Source organism: Aythya fuligula, chromosome 1, assembly GCF_009819795.1.
Source record: "Aythya fuligula isolate bAytFul2 chromosome 1, bAytFul2.pri, whole genome shotgun sequence".
Taxonomy (NCBI): Eukaryota; Metazoa; Chordata; class Aves; order Anseriformes; family Anatidae; genus Aythya; species Aythya fuligula.
Window position 1 is genome coordinate 192,089,722 of NC_045559.1, and position 22,476 is coordinate 192,112,197.

Sequence of the window (22,476 nt, forward strand, 5' to 3'; positions counted from 1 at the left end):
CTTCAAACGTATTATCTGGTGTTTACATTCCTCCCTTTACTGAGTTGACTCTCTAGCAAGTTGGTATCTACTAACATTTTGTACTCCTTCTGGCCTTCAGCTTCTACTATAAAAAACCATGGATGTCCTGTACACTCTGTATCTCCTTTCTGCATAGGTATTTTGGATAATTAAATGTTGACTTGTGCTAATCAGCCATCAGCGTTAATCTAACACCCAAGGAGAGGAACATGCAGGTCTTACGAGGAGCAGCTGAGGGAACTGGGGGCTTTTCTTCTCTAGCACTTACATTCTCTTGAAATAATTCAGGGTGCATTCCTCGTACAAAATGCAGAGCAAACATTAGTTGGTCAGCCTGAAAAAAAAGCAGAAAAAATTGCATTTGTATGTTCATCAGACATTACCTTTATGCTTTCTTATTCATAACGTAAGAAAATTTTATTAATATAACACCTCTAATTCTATAGCAGAGACTTAATTACACCTCTTAATTCCAAACTGCTAATTACTTCCGCAACTTAGAGACAAACACTGACCTGAAACCTGTATCAAACTACATCTAAAATTCAAGGGAAGAAGAAAAAACATGTATTTGTAACAAAGCAATCATACTAAACAGAGTACATTATTTTTGAAACCATAGACAGTAAAGGCTTCAAAACTGCCAGAGAAGACAGAAATTTGGAAAAAAAAAAATCCTAGGTCTGTTGCATCACTTAAATTTCTGCCAGTTTTTGAGCACTGGAGCAATAAACCAGGAATAAGGATCCATTGGAACTTTTGGATACACCACACAAACACTTAGAACAATATTTATGAAAAGAATATTGGCTTATTAAAACTGGGATTCTTATGTCCATAGACAGAAACATTCACAAAAAGATCAATTTTTCCAAAGCTGTACTGTTAAGCACAGATTACCACATAGTGAAGCTGATGTGAAACACTGAAAGTAAATACTCTTTAAAATCAGGAGCACCCAGAAACCTAGATTGAGGCCTCAAATTTCCAAGGACTGTCCTGTAACCTGGAAGATGTATTTTACCAGACAGTAGAAGATATACATATTTTCTTTCATTAGTATGTAAGTTAGCTTGAAGCATATTGAAGCTGATACCTCTTTTCATTTTAATAAGGTGAAATGTAATTAAAAATACAAAGCAGAGGTGACAGGGAAGAACAAGAGAAGGAAACAGAAAACAACACATAGCATTGTATTAAAGCTGCAGAACTTAGCAGTCTCAGCTGATAAACACAACACCCCTGCACTCCTGTACAAATTAATTCTGTTCTTGACTTCTAAACAATGCTGTTTGAATTTTCCACAGTGTGGTTTTCCACATACCATGCCTTATGTGTACCTCAAAATGACAGCTTGATTGTCCTTAGCTCAAGGGCATCTATATAAGAATCCTCTTACTTTCTTCATGTAGTCCTTAAAACAATAGGGCAATAGTGTATACTCAACACCTCCGGAGTCTTTTGCTGTTGAGCTGTAAAACCAAGTCTCACAGATTCCTGAACAGGAATGGTTACCTGCATCTTGTGATGGCTCTGCCACTTGGTGGACACCTGGCACTCAGATCCCACAAGGGATCTAGACACACCAGAAATACTGCTACCCTGGACCCAGAGGTGCACACTAGTCATGTCTTGTCTGCATATCAGAGAGTGCCTCAAACATTTACCACTCTTGCACGCTGGTTTTGAAAAAAAAAAAAAAAAAAAAGATGCGCCTGAATACATGAATTGAACAGAAAATCCAGTATGATACCTCCCCACAACTGAAGAAACTGGTCTGTAAGGTTAAACCACGTCATATTCCAGTTTGTAAGGCTGAAAGATCAGACCACTTCATCATAGTATATTAGGGGAAGAAATAATAGCATGTATTTCAGATGACAGAAATTATGATACTGATGTCAGCAAATGAACCAGTCTCTGCAATCTGTAACAACTCACCACGTTTGTAAATGACATCAAACTGGGGGGACCAGTGAATACATTTAAGGCAGGACTGCCATTCTAAAAGACCTGGACATGTTGCAGAAAGTGGCTGACAGGAACTTTGCAAAATTCAACAAGTGTAAAGTCCTGTCCCTGAGAAGGAAGAAGCCCTTGTAATGATACAGGGTCTTGAGATAGGAAGCTGGAAGTAATGGAACTAATTATCCACTCTTCACTCAACAGATGTTAGACCTCATCTCTAGAATGCTGCATTCAGTTTTAGCCCCCCAGTACAAGAAAGATGTTGATAAACTGAAGAGTTTGCCTGATGGTCACCATGATTATCAGGGGATCCATCTCAAGGAGTCTCCCTTCTTGGAGATCTTAAAAAGTCACCCGGACATGGTTCTGGGCAAGCTGCTCTGCTTGAGCAGGGGGTTGGACCAGATGGCCTCTAGAGGTGCCTTCCAACCTAAACCACTCTTTGATTCTGAAAACTGCATTCTTTTTTTGTGTATCTTATCTATGAATACATTGCAGAATATAAAATTATTTGTTTAAATAAGTAAACAACATTAGGCTGAAACTTGAAGACAAAAATCTAAAATGATTTCTTATTTAAGTATCAGAAAATAGTTTAATAGCAATGAGACTTACAACTCCAAAGAATATTAGGTTCCCAGGACTACTACTGAAAAATGAATTGCATGAGACATCAGAAGAGACAGGACTAAATTTGAGAAAGCATAATCTAGGAAATATTACTACATGTTATGAGGTATAAGATGAACTACTTGACTGATATCATCTTCCTCATTTTAATGTCTGTTACATTTTTAGGTTCAAAATTACACAAGAGGGCCGAACTATTTTTGTTTTCATTATTACTGTTTTCTCATCCAGATTCTTTTTTTTATGAGTCTGATACATCATGTCAGATACAGATGTAAAAATTTTATCAGCTATGCAATGTATGAAAACTCTAATACAGCCTCAGTGCCACAGTAGTCTTTAAAAATGTGAATAAAAGGCTGAATTAGTAGTAGGTTGCCGATGGCATGAGGAGCTTATTAGTTCTCTAAATCCAGTATCAGAGCAGGATACTAAGCAGGATGCATCATTAGTCTGAAGCTGCATTGTAACTCTTACACTTCCAGTATCTTCTAAACCTTAGCCTGATCATTCATGGTGAAAATCTTTCCTACTGGAAATCTATCTGCACCTTGTTTTTGAAATCTTTCATCTTTTCTGACATATAAAAATAGCTTGCCTTCCAGCATTGAAAAGATGTGATGACTTCCTGGAAGACTTCACAGAGTCACCACTTCAAACACAGACATTAAATTATTATGAGAATATTACATAAGAGTCCAGCTGAACTTTGATAAATCAAAATCCTTAGAAACGTTGCCACTTCTGCATCCTCAATGTACTGTTGCTAGATTTGGAAGGGGTAAAATCTTCCAAGATCTATCCATTTTTTTTCACTTACCAAACTTCAGTCTTGCATAATTTCTACTACTGCTCATATGGTCTATGCAGACCTACTGTGTCATCTTCATCCTAGTACTATGAGACCTCCTGTTATGATTGCTCCTTGTGAAAGTGAAAATGAAAAGTGGAAGTGAAGAGCCTATCTATCGTAGGTTTTCACCAAGAAAGCAATAAGAGAAAAGCCATCTGACAGAGATGCAGAACAAACAATAAATACATTAAGAACATTGTATGGAGAAACAGGAGAAAAATGGAAAAACAAACAAGATATCCAATAGAGATTTGGGGCATGAGGTGAAAAGAGGATAAAAAATAATTGTAATATTTTCTTTTGTTGTCGTTTGTTTGTTTGTTTTTGCTTCCTTTTAAAAAAAGTAGCAAAGATCATACACAACCTTACCACAACAGTTAAGTCAAACACTCATATTTTGGAAATGCTAGACATAAAACTGAACAGAATGAAGAGTACTCTAAATACTGAGTAGCCTGGAACTGGCTATGCAGACAGAATGATAGAGAGATGAGAAACCGGAGGTAAAGCAGAAATATGACTGCACTGAGAATAGCCTCACCCATTAGAACAGTGCTCTGTGGAAAAAATGTGCATAAGCAATCTTAATTTTGTCATAGTTTAAATTTCTGTCCTCAATTTTTTATGCTAAATATTACAAGTGCAAGTTTTTTACATGTATTGCATTTGTACTGACACAATACTGCTTATCTGAACTAGATCAGTGTTGGTTGCTGAAAGAATACTTTCAAACCCAGTGCACTATATAAAAGCCAGAAAAGGACAACCTTACCTTAAACAAACAACGACAAACATATTCATACACTGTATGTTTCAATGCATCAATAAGCAGCTTGATTCTTTCTTCAGTATTACTTGAATCCTAAAAATAAAGTTCGGATTTCTAAAATACATGTGGAAGTAAAAACACTTTTATTATCGAGTGAATTTCACCAGGGGAAATAAAGGGGGGAGGGGGGTGGAGAGAGAGGAGGAAGAGAAACAGGAGGGAATAAAGGTGTCAGGAGGGTATAAAAAGGAGGTTTACAAGGGGGTTCAAAGGTACTGTGACGTTTATCTGAAAAAAAAATTATTTTCTACCTTTCTGGAGATTATAAAGGAGGGTAATGTGGATTCACAAGCTGATTTCATTAACCCCTTTCCTAAGTCTGAAAGACAGTGTAGGAAAAATGCAGAAGTGTATAAAGGAGGAATAAAAAGGAAGAAAGTAAAGAAGGACATGAATAGCAAAGACAGAAGTTGACTTTTAAATAGGTTATCATAATAGGAAAGAAGGAAGAAATTATGAAAAGTTGTGAAAGTAAGAACAAGAAGTTAGAAATTTCATGTTGTAGAAAAGAAGGAGTAGGTAAAAAACCTTAAAGAAGGCAAGTTTGCATAGTTGGAAGGACAGTTCTGCTAATGATTGGAGCTGAAGGAATGTTGTAAGCATGGACATGAGAATAAAGGGCAATCCAAAATGACATGATAAAAGGCATATGAATTCATTTTTGAAGTGGAAACAAACACGAAAGAAAAAAAAGATGAATTTTGGAGATGCTCAATAAAAAAAAAAAAAGCACATCATTAGTCAGAGTGGGTTTTTTATGTCTAAAGAGTGAGGTGACAAAGGATAAATCCATAATTCTGCACTTCGGTAAGAAAAATGTAATGGCCGGGAGAATACAGAAAAGTAAAAGTGACATTTTCCCAAGACATGCATGCTTACAAACTGTATCAATAGTTTTTTGATCTTCCTTCCAATAACTGAACCATGTAGAAATATAGCTCTTTTCTTATTCTAACCCTTGTTGCTAGAATTAATTGGAGATTGTTTAAATAAAGCCTGCAGTAATGAGCTGAAGTTATAGTCAAACTTGCATTTCCTAATTCATTTACCTTAGACAAGGCGCAAGCCTGAAATAACAAATAAGAGCAACTTTGGATTTAGATGGCTTAGCGATTTTACAATTTATATGTAATGTAAATGGCAAAAAAAAAAAATCCATGTGTATATATTCTGAATATGTAAAGCACAACAGTTCAGCATCACTACTTATTATACGTTATTCCCTAAAAATGTTCAGAGCAACTAAAAAATTCAGAAGATCAAAACAGAGTGCTTCATCTGCAGCACTCACAGCTTTAGAAGAAGAGAAAATACCTGTTCGCTTTGCAGGGCCCTTTGGAAAAGCCGTAGGAAGGCCGCCAAACTAAAACGGTACATATTATTAATTTTGGACAAGTCAGAGATAATAAAATACATCTTGCTAGCACTCTCAGCTAAAGGGAGATAGGCGTCCCTCTCCTGTGGATAAAGAAAAAAAAAAAAAGCATATATATATGTTGTGTGTGTGTGTATATATATATATATATATATATATATATATATATGTATATATGTGTATGTATATATAAATCAAAACAGTACATTGCTGCCATCTACTGGATACTACACAAACATTTTTTCACCCTGTTGAAAAATTCAGATGACTCCCACTACTGCTTGAGAAAATACAATCCCTTCCAACTTTTCAAACTGAGGGCCATGTACTCAAGACTTCAACACTATCTTTAGGTTTTAAACTTGGCAGAAAACACTTTGGTAAAAAGTTTTTTAAGTTATGAAGAACACCTTGGAAATTAATTCTAAGGGCACTGAGGTCTCCTCCCACCACAAAGCACTTCCCATAACTCAGCAGCAAATTCAAAACATAACAAATAGGACACAGGAGAAGAATTTGTACAGTGTTACAAAACCCAGCCATGCCAGATGAATAACACCACCAATTAATTATTTTTTTTGCAACAGCGAGGGATTTATTAAACAAGAATGTCCATTTGAGCCTTGAAAATCAGTCATATTGTTTGCAATAGCTGATGTTAAAGTAAAAAAAACAAAGTCAAAACCTAATACCCGCCGATAGGTCCTTGTGAAAAAAACAAAATTGAACTCAAACTGGCAGGCTTTAAATTGTGTAACATTCGCCAAGCGCAAATTAAAGACATTTAAGTACTGAAAATGCTTTCTGTACTTGCTTTATGCAAGTATCTCTTACTTCAAAAGATGAATTGAGTATGTTACTGATCTTTCTCTCCTGCAGATGTACATATACTCTATTTACACACACAAGATAACTTTTCTCAGCAGGAAAAGAGCAGCAATAAAAGATCTTTTTTTTTGTCTACCTGATCAAGGGAACTCTGAAGTCTGTGAGATTCAGCAAGTGATTCTTGGATGAGGGCACTACTTGCTTTAGTCTGATTCAAAGATTCAATCAGATCTTTATTTTCTAGTATGTTGCCTTGTGATGTTGCAAGTGTCTGAAAAAAAAAAGAAAAAAAAAGAAAAAAAAGGTCACCTATGTTACATTTAAAAAAAACAACTGTGAAGTAAGCATTTTAGAAGCTGACATACATATTTCTGAATAGTGAATGAAGGTGGTTTACTCCAAAAACTCAGATGATGTATTAATGAAGGTTGGAAAATAAAACTCAGGACCAAACTCTCAGAATCCCGATTGACAAATTCTGAAACAAGCTGTCATTAAGCTTTTCAGAATGATTTGTATGATCAGATTCTTATGCACTAACATCCCAACAGCAAATACAAATCAGATTTTTTTTTCTATTTCACTACCAATTTAGCCTGAAATTGGCTTCTTGCAGTAACTTGCTGTACCTGATCAATCATAAATTTGTTTTCCCTCAAAACAGTAAAATCCAACATTCCCATACAATTTTGTCCTCATTTCCAACTCAGAGATAAACATTCATGATTACAACATTCACAGTTTTGTAATCAGAGATCCCTTCAAAATGCTTTTGATTGCCCCACCTCTTTCCTGAGTTCTCCTGTACAAATACTTTCACTTTTAATAGGAAGAAGGAAAATGAGTGATTCCCTGGCACTTAAGGTTTGATTTTTTTTTAAACTAGCTCTCGGTAAACACATTTCAATACAATTTTGTGGTCAGACAACAACACAAAATTGGCTTTTTGTTGGTTAATTTTTACTCTCAGATTTCATCTGAAAGTGAAAACTAAATGGGTTTTAAACACAGTAGACAGTTAATTTAAAGTTTTATCTTTAAAAAAAATATAAAAATAAAAATATACCTGCAACTATATTAACTTACTAGGCTATGAAAACATCTTAATATGCAAGATTTGTAAAGACAGCCAAGGGAAGAAAAAGAGCCATGAGCTTTCCCCATCTTAATGCAACATACACCTAGTATTTTAAAATTAAAATAGTTACTATATAGTTAAAAAAAAAAAAATCAGAAAGCAACGCACTTTAGACACCACATCAAAGGTTCAGATCTGCTTAACTGTCTGCAAACTGTATTCCAGATCTGCTTAACTGACTGCAAACTGTATTCCCTATTTCCATATTTTAAGTCAAAAGCAGTATTGAGCAAAATGTGATGAATTATTTTGTACAGCTGGTTTACAGGTTGTATATCCTGGCATATTTTGAGAAGTCAAACCAATACTTCCTAGGATAGCACATCAGGATATTTGGATGCAGAGATTCACCGGCTAGAATAGAAGAATGCACTAGGTTATCTAGTTGAAAAGAGTAGGACAGGATCATCTTGGTACAAGTACTAAGGGAGCCATCTAGGAAAGGTGACTGATGTACATATTTATATTTCTTTCTTACCAACATGCCCAAGTAAATAATACTTTTATTTTCTCAAATCAAAAATTCTGAGGGGTCATGATTTCAGTACTTTCTTTTTACATTGAAACATATAAAAATATCAAATTTATCTTATTGACCTAACAGATACAGCAGGTAAATTTATTTTTACCTCCAAAAGAGATTCCTCCAGCTTAGCTAGTTGTATCTTCTTATCTTCTTCTTGTTGCAACAGCTTTGTCTTCTGCTCTTCCAAATCGGGCTTTTCATGCTGAATTGTTAAAGCCAAAAGCTAAAAAGAAAGGAGATTGTTTAATGTAGTAGAAGATATTTTAATATTTCATAATATACATCAATTAATCATATAGCATTCACTGTATACCAGTTTATAGTCTACTTTTGAAAGTAGACTTCTGAGGGTTTGAACAGAGAACAGGAGCGTAGCAATTAATCTCGTGTAACTCAAGTCAATGAGTTTCCATTTTCATTATTGGACTTGCTACTTGGTTCCAAAGTGCATAAAAACAATCTTCTAAAATTTTAATTTAGTATCAGCATTGATTTTTCCATTTATAGTTGTGTCCTATAAAATATCTGTGTGACCAAACTGCACCATGGGGCTTTTACCACTGGCTGGATATATCTATAAATACCTATATTATTTTTACTCTAAATGCATACCTGACCTCTTAAGCCACTTCCTGTTGTGGTAAAGTTTACTTCCGTAACAATAGAAGAAGCATCAGGTGGAATGAAGGGATTTGGGTTCCTTGTTGATAGAAAAAGACGGAACTCTTCATTATAATCTATAATTTTTTCACCTATTTGTATAGCATAGCGGGGTCCTGTAGATAAAAAAAAATATATATATATATGTATTATAGTCACTCTGATTTGAGATTCTAATCATTCTAGAATTATCTGAAAATAATGGTATTTGTGTTATGCTTTATACCAATAGATTAAAAGATACTTTACAAATAATTTATGAATTACTTTTATAAAGAATAATAAATAAAAACGTAAGAAACATAAGCTATTCTGCATTGCTAGACAGAAAAATGCAATAGTGTTACAATAGTGTGTGAAAGTTATATGGTGAAAATATTTAATTGATGAGGTTCATTTAATTATCACCCCCAATAAAAACGCACAAATGCAAAAAATGCACTTGATGTAAAAGTGATATGAATGAATATTTGAAATCTTTTAGCAATGACAGGAGACAAAACATCACAGAAGACACACTAGATAATTTTGCTTTTGTCTAAGAATCCTGTCATTATTTAAACATATTCATTTAATTTGCCACATAGGTATACCACTCTATAAAATCACATTTGCCATAAATACATATTGGCTAACTAAGATGGTGCAATATTTTCTGAATGCAACACCAAAACATCATTCTTTATTTCTGAATCTGTTACATTTACTTGCAGAAATTTGATGCTTCTATACAATCATAATTCCATTAAAATATTATTTTCTGTGATATTGTTATGGAGAAAGACTATAAAACTGAAGATGTTGGAATATCTAGTTATTAGATTAAAAGAAAACTGTTCCATTAAGAAATAATGTAAATTAATAAATTACTATAAATACATTTAATTTAATCACAGTGGGAAATAATTAATTTATTCATTTTTGTTGTCATGTATTCAATCTATTTTTATACTATTGAGATTCTGACATTTCTCAATACACTTCTCACAAAATTAAACCATATATATGGCTTCTCACCACTCTCCTTCCACCACAGAAAATTTCCATTACAGCCATGTCAGAAAATAATAAAGTTTAACTGTCACGACTAGAATAAGATTTTTGCCTCCTGATACTAAACAGAAGGAAGAAAGAATTAGAACATTAAAAGTTTCAAAGTGAAAATTTCTCTGCCAGGTGGCAGTTAGGTACTTCTCTATTATTAGCACTAGGAGCAGAAGATCAGAAATGTTCCAAGTATAAATCTCTTGCTAAAACACTGGTACAGATGAAAATCACATACCAATTTTGCTTCTGTGCCAAGGATCAGAATAAATTTGAGGCTTATGTTGTAAAAATGTCAAATAGAAAATGGAAGCTGTACAAGGACAAAGTAACTGCAGTATATAAATTCACATTTTTTCTTAACTTCATTTCATTCCAAGTAGTGAAAAGATGCAGAGTCATCACAAGCAAAATAATACAGAGAGGCCTCCACTACCACTTCCACATTTTGACAATTGTGCGCTTCATAGCCAAGTGACTGAAATGACTCAAAGAATGACCAGCTCTCCCAAAGAATGACCAGCTCTCCCATTTCAAAACACAGCTCCCTGGTTTGGACTTGCACAGATCTAGAGTTAACGGAGTTCATATGAAAGAGGCTGCCTGAGGTGTTATGAGCAATTTCCCTGAATAAACTTGTATTTTTGATTTAATCTGCTTTCTCCACAGTTCTGCAAACACATTTATCTCTTAATTTGATTCCTTTTGAGATGTATCTCTGATAATACTGTATCTCTGCTTTCCAAAATTCAGCAGAAGCTAGTGAAATAAAACAGTTGTCAAGATTTTCTATGTAGTCTCCTTGCAGAACCTTGAAGTCACCACTCAGGTAGTGCTAGGAGAGTGCAGGTAGTGGTAGGAGAAAAAAAAAGTAAGCACATCTGTAATGGAAGAATGATCTAAACTAACAACTTTTTATTTTACAGACCTGTCCCCGTATAGGGGATAACTACATCTAAGAACTCCACAAATATTTTTATTCTGCTTTACTGCATCAGTAAAGGGGATGTATTTCACTGAATTCTATGACCCCTCACACTCCCATTCCAAAGTCACATCAGGGATAGATCTGAGCATCTTCTTTAGTCTTCAGACAAACAAAAGACAAAAGGCAACATCAACTTTCTATAATTCTGATTTCTAACTGCATAATCAGTAGTGTAATTTCTGGTTTATTCATTGTCCAAATTCCTAAGAAAGACCATGTGTTTGAAATTGCCATTAGAAATTAAGTTAAAATTTAAACTCTGCAAGAATTCATAAAGACGTTTTATTCTAATTCCAGTTGCAAAAAATCTTTAAATACTTCTCAGTATTTTTCAATTTAGCAAACAAGAGCATAACTCCAACATAACTAATGCACTGAAGTGTTAGCAGCATGTATAGTAGCTGCATATTAAAGAGGAAAAGACAACGGAATAGTCATGGTTTCAGAAAAATCAGGTATTATATGATGTATACGGATCTAACCTTCACAAGGCTTGAACATGCATTTTTAAAGATTTTGGTTTTTTACCTTGGACTACAAGATCTTTTCTTAGCAATGGATAGAGTACAGGTTCCACTCCATCCATTTCCTGTATAATAAGTGTTTTCCCAAACCTCACTGCCAGCTCAAGAGATGTTAGGAAGTTGGTGTCCTGTGCAAATGAAAACAAATTTATTTGATTCATGTTATTTTGAAATATCAACACTTTGACAGCAGTGTTAAAGAGTGAAAACTCTATAGACACTTTTAAATCGTTTTAGGAATGAACAGGAAGTCATTATACCAGGAATCTGAATATAAATGTCAGTAGTATAACCAAAGAATTCTACTACATGCATTATATGGTAGCCACAAGTATTTAATTTAAATTCATTTGATACAACTAAAGGATTGCTTCAGCTGCTGGCATACAAGCAACCAATTTAACATGCCTAGCTCTCCTTGTGCTGCATCAGAAGAAAGCAGGTCTGCAATAGGTCTTGCGTCATCTGTCAGGTGTACCTGGCTAGTTAGTACATCTCAAATATTATTAGGTAGCTGTGCCTCAAAAGGGAATCAAGACCTAAAGCCAGGATTCACAGATACTAAGATATCTAAACGTAGGCTTTTGCCTGTAGGTATCTAAACACACACTTGGTTTTTAAGATTCCATTAAAGTCAGTGGTGATCCTGGATAACGCAGTCAACAAGCCCAAAAGTTAATCAAGCCAACCTACTAGCAGGTTAAGTATTCAACTCTTAACTAGTACATTCTGTGAGTATCCAAAGTGCCTACATATGGCTGGCATGGATCTCTAGAAGACCCACATTCTGCTGAAGCAATACTCCGAGGCCAGATGGGATCCAATAACGGACTTTAGAATGGCACCACAAGTTTGTCTATGTTTGTGCAAATGAAACAAGCCTAGCCACTCATGTAAACTGACATGGTGTCTTAATCTTGAACTGCAACCTAGCCAAGTACTTCCAATGTAGATAATAAAACACAAAAATCACAAGGAAGAAGCATATACATACTCCCGAAATCCTACGAACTGCAACAAATACAAAAAATATATAAATAAATACATAAATAATCTATTTTTAGAAATCTTTTACTATCTCTCTCCCAGCAGGGAATACTGATACTCTTGAAAAGAGCAGCACAAAGATACAAGCTTGTAGAAATAAAACTACAATAATGTTGACCCTCAACTTTAAATACTCTGATTTCCTTCTTGAGTAAATACATTATCAGTAGCATCTGATAGAATCACCGTAAACAAAAACTCTGTGAGAAATTTAATGCTTCATGAAATATGACCTCATATTTGGTGATAGCTTTCATAACTAATAAACTGCTCTCTAAAGTCTGGAACTGAGAGTATCAAGCAGAAAAATATTGTAAGACCAAGAGTAAATACTGGACCTGCTGGTTAACAACTTCCAAACGTGATTCCTTCAAATGTGTCTTCAACCATTCTGTAGCCCGGAAAGAAGGGTCTATCAGAAATGGGCAAACTTTACTCTAAGAAAAAAATCAGAAAATTACATAAATCTATTTTAAGAATTAAATTGAATGGGTAAAACAAATGAATACTGCACAATGAATTAAGTCCTCTTTTATTTCCCCAAACTGATGTTATGCGCATTTTAATATTTTTTCATTAACAAACTGTTTAAAGAAACACTAATGACCTAACAACAAAATGACAATAAACAACAACAGTATAAGAACAGTATAAGAACATTATTTTCTTGTCTTTTTTTTTTTTTTTTTTTGTAAAATATTGTGTTTAATTCCAGTTTAAAAGATGCTGAACAAAATATGTGCACAAGCAAAAGGATTTGAGCTGAGGAAGGGCTTGAAAACGTTCTTAATGCACAATGAGATTTTTAGGAGCTTAATCTATTTAACTAAGAAAAAGATGAAAATAAGATTTGATTACAGCATGTAAGTACCTTTGAGAGTACAAAATCATATTTGTTGAAGAGCTTTTTAATCAAAGTGAGAAAGTAATAGCTAGATCTAATATCAAGATCATAAAGCAAAACTTATTTAAATTGGAAAAAAGCTGTAACTGGTCTGTGCGAATTATTAATCATCCAAGCAAACAACCAGTGACAAATGTAAATTCTCCTCTCCTAAATGGTATTACATTTTTATTTTCTATCAGATAGAAGAAATAACTACATTATAACTACAGTATTATGTTATATAAATGTGCAATTGCGTAATATGTACATCTATTGTCATATATCTATATGCTATTATGTGGTAATACTGAATCATGGTTATAAGCACAGTATTATAATTTATTATAATTATTTTATCTGGTATTAGCAACTGGCCTTAAGTGAATGGCATTTTATGTCCTATATCACAGAGATAAGCTAATGATTAGCTTTAAGGATTTCAGATCTAGATATTTTGAAAGGCATCTGCATATAGCTTTTTACTTTTTCAAGACCAAAGAAGTATGAGAAATGATACGTCAAGTGCACACTTATAGGACATAATCTTCCTTGTATTAGTGTTTATGATTAGTAATAGACTAATAGCAGGTCTTGTCTGTTCAACATCTGGAAGAAAACCATAAAAGCAGAAAAATAAAAAGGATGTTCTTTCACTATATATTTTCCTTTTGGTACGGAGTACCCAGAGTTAGATAAATATTTGTTTCTCTGTGCATGTTTTATGGTGCTAATAAAACAATGAAAATGAAATTGTTCAAAATTCCAGAAAGATATCATGTTACTGAAATTTGTAGAAATTGAAATACTTCTAAGATAAGATAGAAAAGCAAGTTTACCTGCAAGATAACAAGAGCATTTTCTATTGAAAGGTCATCTGAAGGTAAGCCTTCGCTTTTCCAAACTAACTCCTCACTTTCTGTGCACAGGAACCGCCGTAAATCAAACTCTGATAAATGAAAGATCATAAGTTTGTGCTAATATTTATAACTTGCACATTTTAAGCCTTCATCACTTTATATACAGTGGAGAGTCTGCCTTAAATCAGTGCAGGTCTGTTAATTGCCCTTACATTATTTCTTGAATGTACTGCTATTTTCTATCTGATGTTTCCAAAAAAAAAATGGTGCTGTTAACACAGACAGATAAAAATGATTACGGAAAAACAAGAAGCATTCAGAACCCATAGGCAAATTTCCAACATTTAATGTGAATACTTTCATTCATATAAACTTTACTTTTTAAGCAAGGGCTATGGAACAAAATCTTAAAAATATATATATAAGTAGTTATAATCTTAAGAAATAACAGAATAATCCTAAGAAATAGTTGTATCTGTATGTACAACTACTTCTTGAATAAAAATTAATGTTGTCATTTTTCAAATGGGGACACGAAGACAAAGGGGTCTGTTCATCAGAACTCACTGGCATTTCTCACTTTCTCAGTCAAGCTGACTTACACACCCACACCCACACAAATTACTTTCAAGGCCTGCTGATTTGGTCCATTCATCCAATCTGGTTTTCCTCTGATCCTCAGGAGCAGCAGAAAGATAGGTAATAAATGCAGCTGCTAACTGAGCTCTCTTAGGCAACGTAGACAGTTCATCTGTTATCTCTGACACCTTCAAAAAAAAGAAAAATTACAAAATGTGTATTATAAATAAAAACTATGTTAATATTTCTCATAATTCATTTAAAAGTCAGAGTTACATTTGTCTGCCATTAAGAATACAACTGAGAATGAGTTTCTCTCATTGCATTTAGAGTATCTGTATTTAGCTAACTCACTGCAAAATATAAGTGAAAATATAAGTGAAAATGTGAGGAAAGTTTTTTTTAGCTCTCAGCTACAATGTGGACAGATGTTTCTAAGAATTTAGCTCCTACAAACTATGGATTTGATGAACACTTCAGGTTGTCACTTGTGAGCAACTGGATAAATCATAACATTGTAAGAAAAATAAGAATACGTGATCTTATAGTATCAGCTAGTGAATGCTACTCATAATACGTATGTCCATACCAAATACCGTACTCAGAAATTTGATTCACTGAAGACTCACAAGATAAAATACATTTAACACGTATCTTTGAATAAGCTACCTGCAATTTACTGCCTATGCTTTGAACTATTCTAGTATTTTGGAATAAAAATACAGCATAGCAAAACAACATAGAAGACTGCCATAATTGCCTTGAAAAAGTAATGTCACCTTTGCGTCTAATCAAACTGACTTTAAAAATAATAAAAAAAAAAGCTTACACACACAAGAAACTTTTTACTACTATCTCCTTATTTTAAAGGGAGACGAACAAAGCATTTTCAGCACTAAATAAAGCACCATCTTCTACATAGGATGAGTACCTGACTACCACCCACTATTCTGCTAGGTATGCTAATATATCTACACCATACCATTAATAGAGCAGGATATACTTGTAACGAGAGGGATAATGTACCAGGGTGAAAAATGTGAAGGGTCATTTTTAGAACTCAGGTTCAAATATGCCCAGACCTTACTGCAGCAGATGGAGTATCTAAAAAACTACTTGCAAAGGAAGATCTTCCCTTTCCTTCAATCCTGCTGGTCATCCTGTGAGAGTATTCATCCAATACTAACTCTAGATCTTCAAAATGAAGGCATTCAACCTAAGGTAATTGTTTATGCTTTTTCTAATGTCAATGAAGAGACAGGCAACTGTCTCTCAGCGGGGATATTTATCCCATCTTAAAGTACCAAAGAAAGCTAGGTATCACTTTCTGGAGGTGGCAGCTATTTTCAGCTTATACGTATCTTGGAGTTTTCCTTTTCTGCTTCTGACTGAAGAGTTGTGTCCAAACGGTTGCCAATTTCTCCCAAATATAACATGATTTCACTTTAAAATAGAGTTATCAACATATCAGCTATAAGAAGTATGCTATGAAAATTTTCACTAACCTGGGTGCTCCATCTTTTGTGTTCCCTATCAAGTTGATTTATCAGTACCTCTGCAGCTTTCAATGTTTTCTGAGCTTTACTTAGTTCTGCTTCAAGTTTTGCTGCTTCAGTTGTTCTACACTGGAACCTGTAAAACAATTACTGTTTAAAATTGCTGTCACAAACTACTAAATTTATGGACAGTTACTTCAAAGGCAGCTTAATTGACTGAACTTGTGAATCCCTCACTTATAGTTCATGAAGAATACAACAATTGTTCTTTATACCGTCTTCTGCTCTTTGGTAAATGAGCTTGTTAGACTTTCCACTAACAAAATTTAGATACACAGGTATAGGCTATAAGGTCTGAAAATCATTCCTTCATCTACTTAAACAGCATGACTTTATTTTAGTGGTTGATGTTTTGTTCTGCACATAGTCAGGACAATAGCAAACTCAACAACATGCTACAAATCTGTAACTCTTTGGTAAATATTCTCCTCTAAAGGAGAATATTGTTTAACTGCTAAATTTAAAGTTCAATACACAGTACTCTATTTTGTGAACAACTCTAAAATAGGAATATGCCCCACACAACAAGCAAGGTTTGGATATTATGTTGTAACGTTTAACACCTTAATAATTTAATACTTATTTACATTAGGATAACTAATGCATTTAGCACATAATCAAAGCTTTTAAAATTAATGTATTTAATTATAAATAGATACAGTATCTGAGACATTGTTATACATGTTCAGTTGAATGAGAAGAAGAATTATTTGGGTTGGAAGCAACCTTAGAGATCACCTTGTTCCAACACCCCTGCCATGGGCAGGGACATCTCTCACCAGACCAGGTTGCTCAAAGCCCCATCCAGCCTGGCCTTGAACACTTCCAGGGACGGGGCATCCACAGCTTCTCTGGGCAACCTGTGCCAGGGCCTCGCCACCCTCTGAGAAGAGAATTTCTTCCTAATATCTAACCTAAACCTCCTCTTTTGTAGTTTAAAACCATCACTCCTTGTCCTATCACTACACTTCCCGATAAAGGGTCTCTCCCCACCTTTCTTGTTAGGCCTCCTTTAGGTACCAGAAGGCCACTCTAAGGTCTCCCCAGAGCCTTCTTGAGATGGACAAGTCTGGTCCTAAGAAGACACTGAAGTCATCTCAGATTTAAAAGGTGAGACACACACCACTCTATTTTTGACATCTGCTGTGTCTACACTGGAGGCTTCCAACTCAGTAGTAAGAAACAAGTACTTTGAAAGAGCATTCCATCTGATCAATGAGATGAACTGCTGCAGATAGCCTGAGTATGGCTTCTTCTGATTTACACATCTCACAGTACAGAGAGTTACATTTCATAGAAACAGAGAATCATAGACTGTTTTACGTTGGAAGGGACCTCTGGAGGCCATCTGGTTCAATCCCTGTTCAAGCAGGGACACCCAGAGCCAATATCTCAGGACCACATCCAGGTGGCTTTTTAAGATCTCAAAGGAGGAGACTCTATAGCCTCTATGCCAGTGCTCCATCACCTGCACAGCACAGAAGTGCTTCCTGGTGTTCAGACAGTAAGTACGTCGTGTTCCAGTTTGTTCCTTTTGTCCTAGCACTGGGCACGACTGACAAGAGCCTGTCTCGGTCTTCTTTGGACCTTCCCTTCAGGTATATATTGACATTGACAAGATGCTTCGCAGAGCCTCCTCTTGTCCAGGCTGAACAGTCCCAGCTCTCACAGCCTTCCCTCAGCCCCTCAGTGGTGCTCCACTCCCTTCATCATCTTGGTGGCCCTCTGCTGGACGCTTTCCAGTATGTCTGTCTTTCCTGTAACGGGGGCCAAGAACTGGATGCAGTGTGGCCTCATCAGTGCTGAGCAGAGGGGAAGTATCACCCTTGTCGATCTGCTGACAACACTTTGTCTAATGCAGCCAAGAATACTATCAGCCTGCTTATCAGCAAGGGTATGTTGCTGAATCATGTTCAACTTGGTGTCCAACAGGACTCCCAGGTCCTTTTCTACAGAGCTGCTTTCCTGCTGAGTGGCCCCCTGCATGTACTGGTGACTGGGGTCATTTCTCCTCGGGTGCAGAACTCTGCACTTCTCCCATTTATTTATAATAAATATCATTATTCATACTGTAAATTCATCATTTTTTTTTTATTTATATCTTGAAATAAACAAACACAACATACTTATCTTTCAGTTCTGATACTTTTTGACCAACAGAGTTCAGAAGATCTTCCAACTTCTGTTTTCTGCCTTCAGTTTTCTTGAGATTACTGAAAAATATAATGCTTATTTTAAGAATATGCATCTCGAAAAAAAAAAAAAAAAAAGGTGGGGACTGTAGCAGAAAAATTGTTTATATACAGATAGTCCAGAGATAATTCTTGTGATTTGTATTAATAAAAATCTGTTTTCATGTTTAAAAGTTTTGAGTAATTCTTATCACATATCTTTGGAAATGCAAACCAACCACATACAAGTGTATTCTTAAAGATCGGATCAAATTCTTCCAATATTTTATTTTAAGACAATCGGTATATATTTCTCAAATTACAGATGGTCATAAGAATATTTCGTATCTTTGTAATTACAAGGAGAAACCGACAATGATTAGTAATGCCTGAGGAAAAAAAAAAAAAGAGGAACCACACTTCTTATAGCATAGCTTTTGTTGACAGAGTACATTTTAAGCATATCTGCAATGTTCACTTCTCACAGACATATTTCAGCATAGATTGGTAACTAGTGATTGGCAAGAAATACATGTATATACATGTATATGTTACACACTTTTTACTGTCTCAGCATGAATATTTTAATACTTGTTATTGAGCTACAGTTTCTTATTTTTAACTAACTTGAGTCCTCTTAAGTCTCTCCTGCCAACACTGGAATTGAGAACATTTATTCTGAAATAGTGTCTAACTCACGCTTCCAAGCCAGCCTTTTCTTTTTCCAAAGGTTGAATTCGTTCTAGGACATGGGAATACTGGACATTGGCATTTACCCAAGCAGCCAATGGAGCAGCTGCAGCACTGGCTCGTTTAGCGTTCTGAAAAAAAAAATCAGTAACAGTAAAAAGCAAGTCCTTTAAATATGATGTACATGAGAAATACAAGATAAATAATTGCAACAGATTTACCGCTTATCAACTTTAATATGCCAATTAGCCAACTCCTCTCTTAAACTTATCTTTTATATTGTTACTAAGAGATTATATTGTAGGCCATCAATCTGTGTAAAGAAAATAATGTGTATCTTTACAACTGTGAATCTCCACAGGAGATATGAAGTTCTAAATGAGTGCAAACTCATTGTGTTCCTTCCCAGGGAACAACTGTCCTCTTAAAACTAAGGAACTAGTATTTAAGGATTCTACTAGCCAGTGAATTAGCTACTGCTAATAGTAGCATATAGCTACTCCCAAATTTGGTCTCAAAGATCACCAATATATTAATTGTCATTAACTCACTTTTTTTTTTTTTTTAAACTGCATGTAATGTTAAGACTCTTAAGAGTTTTTTTGGTGATAGTGGTTGTTTTGGTTGTATTTTTTTTTGTTTGTTTATTTCATTTTATGTAATGCAATAAAGTATTACCTTAGGATCAAAAGATGATCTGTTTTTGTAAAGAAGCTCTTCAACACTCTCTCGGATTTCTTTTGGAATGTTACGGGCATCAAAGGTTGCTATGTCCTCCCTCACTCCTCTTTTGGCCAAGAAACTGTAAAAGTATTAAATAATTAAGTAAAGAAAACACAAACGTTCAAAAGATTATTTCCATATGAAATATAAAGAATTCTGCACACACATCATTCCCGAATATAACAGAAAGCATTTCATATTGCAAATTATTGTCTAAGGTTGAAGCTTAAATAAAATCCTCACCTCTTCATGCTCACCCAGGATGTATCAAAAATCCCCATCAGCCGTAAAACTCCTTCTAGGATGTCTCTGATTATGTCAGGGGGCATACGTAATGACCGAATTTCTGACAAAGACTCTGGTTTTATATTTCCAACTGCTAACTTAGCTTCATTAACCAGTGGCTTAAAACATAAAAACATATCAAAAAACGTATGAAGATATAAGAAACTGAAAGTTTGCCATTTTGGCTTTTATACATTTTCATTTTAGCATTAAATATTTCATTACCTAACTAAATACTGTTGATATGTATTCATGTACACAAGTTACTAAAACAAAAATGCTACCTGTGATAAGTACGGTTCCATATAAAACACATTTCAATCCTGACATTCTCTAAATTTACATTCAACACTGTATTTCATAAATATTTGTATATAATACCATTAATTATATTTGTTCTTCCACTGCTTAAAAGTTCATTGTGTTGTTGGTATGGTTTAATAACGATGTCAATTACTGTTTACAAAAGCACCTAAGAATATCTATGTACAAGAAGTACAGTCACAAGAGCTTGCTCTTTTCAGTAGCTAAGCAAATCCAGGCACCTTTTACCCTTACCAACAAAGCCAAAAAATAACGAGGAAACAGAAGTTAAGGAATTATTAAAGATTGTGCACACTCTGCACATCTTGCATATTTATCAAAGTCTAGAAAAAGGGTTTTAACCAAATCCTTTAGTTCTATGTTACTTTAATAGAATCATAGGATCACAGAATGGCTTGGGTTGGAAGGAATCTTAAAGATTATCTAGTTCCAACCCCTCTTCTCAGGCACAGAGGAGGGGATCATTGGTCTGTAGCTCCTTGGCTCCTCCTTTTTACCCTTTTTAAAAAGTGGAGTGATGTTTCCATTTTTCTAGTCACCAGGGACCTCAACTGCCACAACTTTTCAAATATGATGGAGGGAGGCTTAGCAACTACATCAGACAGTTCCCTCAGGACCCAAGATGTGTGGCATCAAGCTCCACAGACTTGTACTTTCACTGCAAAGACATAATCCCTTGGTACCTATGATATTCAAAAGTAAAGAAAAATAATTTGCTGTACTTTTTTCTTATTGTTTAGTACAATTTTAAAATGGATGGGATGAAAAATAGAGACTAAAATCAATGGCTCGAGACACATACCTCTACCAAAAAAATGATGCGTAAAAGCTGTAAAGTCTTTTGAAGAACAGTGTGCAACAGAATCACAGAATGGTTTGTGTTGGAAGGGACCTTAAAGATCATCTAGTTCCAATACCCTTGCCGTGGGCAGGGGTGCCACCTACTAAATCAGGTTGCTCAGAGCCTCACCCAACCTGGCCTTGAACACCTCCAGGGATGGGGCATCCACAGCTTCTCTGTGGCAAATTGTGCCAGTGCCTCACCAATCTCTGAGTAAACAATTTCTTTCTAATAACTAATCTACATCTATCCTCTTTTAGTTTAAAGCCATTACTCCTTGTCCTATCACTACACTACCTGACAAAGAGTCCCTCCCCAGCTTTCCTGTAGGCCCCTTTAGGTACTGTAAGGTTTCCCCAGAGCCTTCTCTTCTCCAGGCTGAACAACCCCAGCTCCCTCAGCCTGCCTACATAGAAGACCACCCTTGACCATCTTCATGGCCTTCCTCTGAACTCATGGTGCTCTGGGACCCCCAGCACGGGGGTCCCATACGTCCATGTCCTTCTTGTGCTGGGGGTCCCAGAGCACCATTTCCCTTCAGCTCATAGTGCAAGCTTTATCATATTACCAGCTTCATCAAGGAGAATAAATACAGTAGGTCTAAAGAATAGATTAGTAATTCAAAAATATTCCATTAGGTCTGCAGAGATCAGCTGTAGTACACCATGGCACCACAGAAATAGCAACTGGAGTTAAGATTTGACCTGAAAAGTCTTTCTTCAATTAAGATCAAATATAATACCAATTTAAATGCCAAAGTGACAATCTGCATTCTGACACACAAAATTAACTGTTTTCTGATACCAAAAGTTTTTTATATTCAAATAATTTAACGCAAAATTTAAGAAATATAAGGATAAATTGTACAGAGTCATTTTGCGTGGCAGAACTTGAATAAGCCAAATAAAATCTCACCACAAAATATTACTTTTCTGTATTAGTTCTTACCTGAACCTCCTTTAATTCATCTTCAATTTTTCTTTTTCTTTCTTCTATTTCTGCAGCCTCTTCTGCTATCCTTTGTTTTATTTTTTCCATTTCTGTTTTTTGCTCACTAGCGCTCTGTAAAAAATAATATCTTTACTTTTCAAATTTACACAGATTTTATCCTACATTTTGTTCTCCTTTCTTTT

The 22,476-nt window shown here is 35.0% G+C and overlaps 1 protein-coding gene across 1 annotated transcript in view; it reads right to left on the bottom strand.

Moving 5' to 3' along the window:
- Positions 1–22,476, bottom strand: part of DYNC2H1 (dynein cytoplasmic 2 heavy chain 1) — a 167,120-nt gene that overhangs the window by 86,980 nt on the left and 57,664 nt on the right. Inside the window, exons 56-71 of the mRNA XM_032194780.1 lie at positions 22,292–22,405; positions 20,137–20,297; positions 19,849–19,972; positions 19,180–19,301; positions 18,436–18,522; positions 16,259–16,385; positions 14,800–14,941; positions 14,154–14,263; positions 12,770–12,868; positions 11,389–11,512; positions 8,781–8,944; positions 8,272–8,391; positions 6,641–6,775; positions 5,616–5,759; positions 4,245–4,334; positions 290–355 (exon numbers count right to left, since the gene is read on the bottom strand). Coding sequence (XP_032050671.1) covers positions 290–355; positions 4,245–4,334; positions 5,616–5,759; positions 6,641–6,775; positions 8,272–8,391; positions 8,781–8,944; positions 11,389–11,512; positions 12,770–12,868; positions 14,154–14,263; positions 14,800–14,941; positions 16,259–16,385; positions 18,436–18,522; positions 19,180–19,301; positions 19,849–19,972; positions 20,137–20,297; positions 22,292–22,405 — 1,929 coding nt within the window. The remainder of the gene's footprint in view (positions 1–289; positions 356–4,244; positions 4,335–5,615; positions 5,760–6,640; positions 6,776–8,271; positions 8,392–8,780; positions 8,945–11,388; positions 11,513–12,769; positions 12,869–14,153; positions 14,264–14,799; positions 14,942–16,258; positions 16,386–18,435; positions 18,523–19,179; positions 19,302–19,848; positions 19,973–20,136; positions 20,298–22,291; positions 22,406–22,476) is intronic.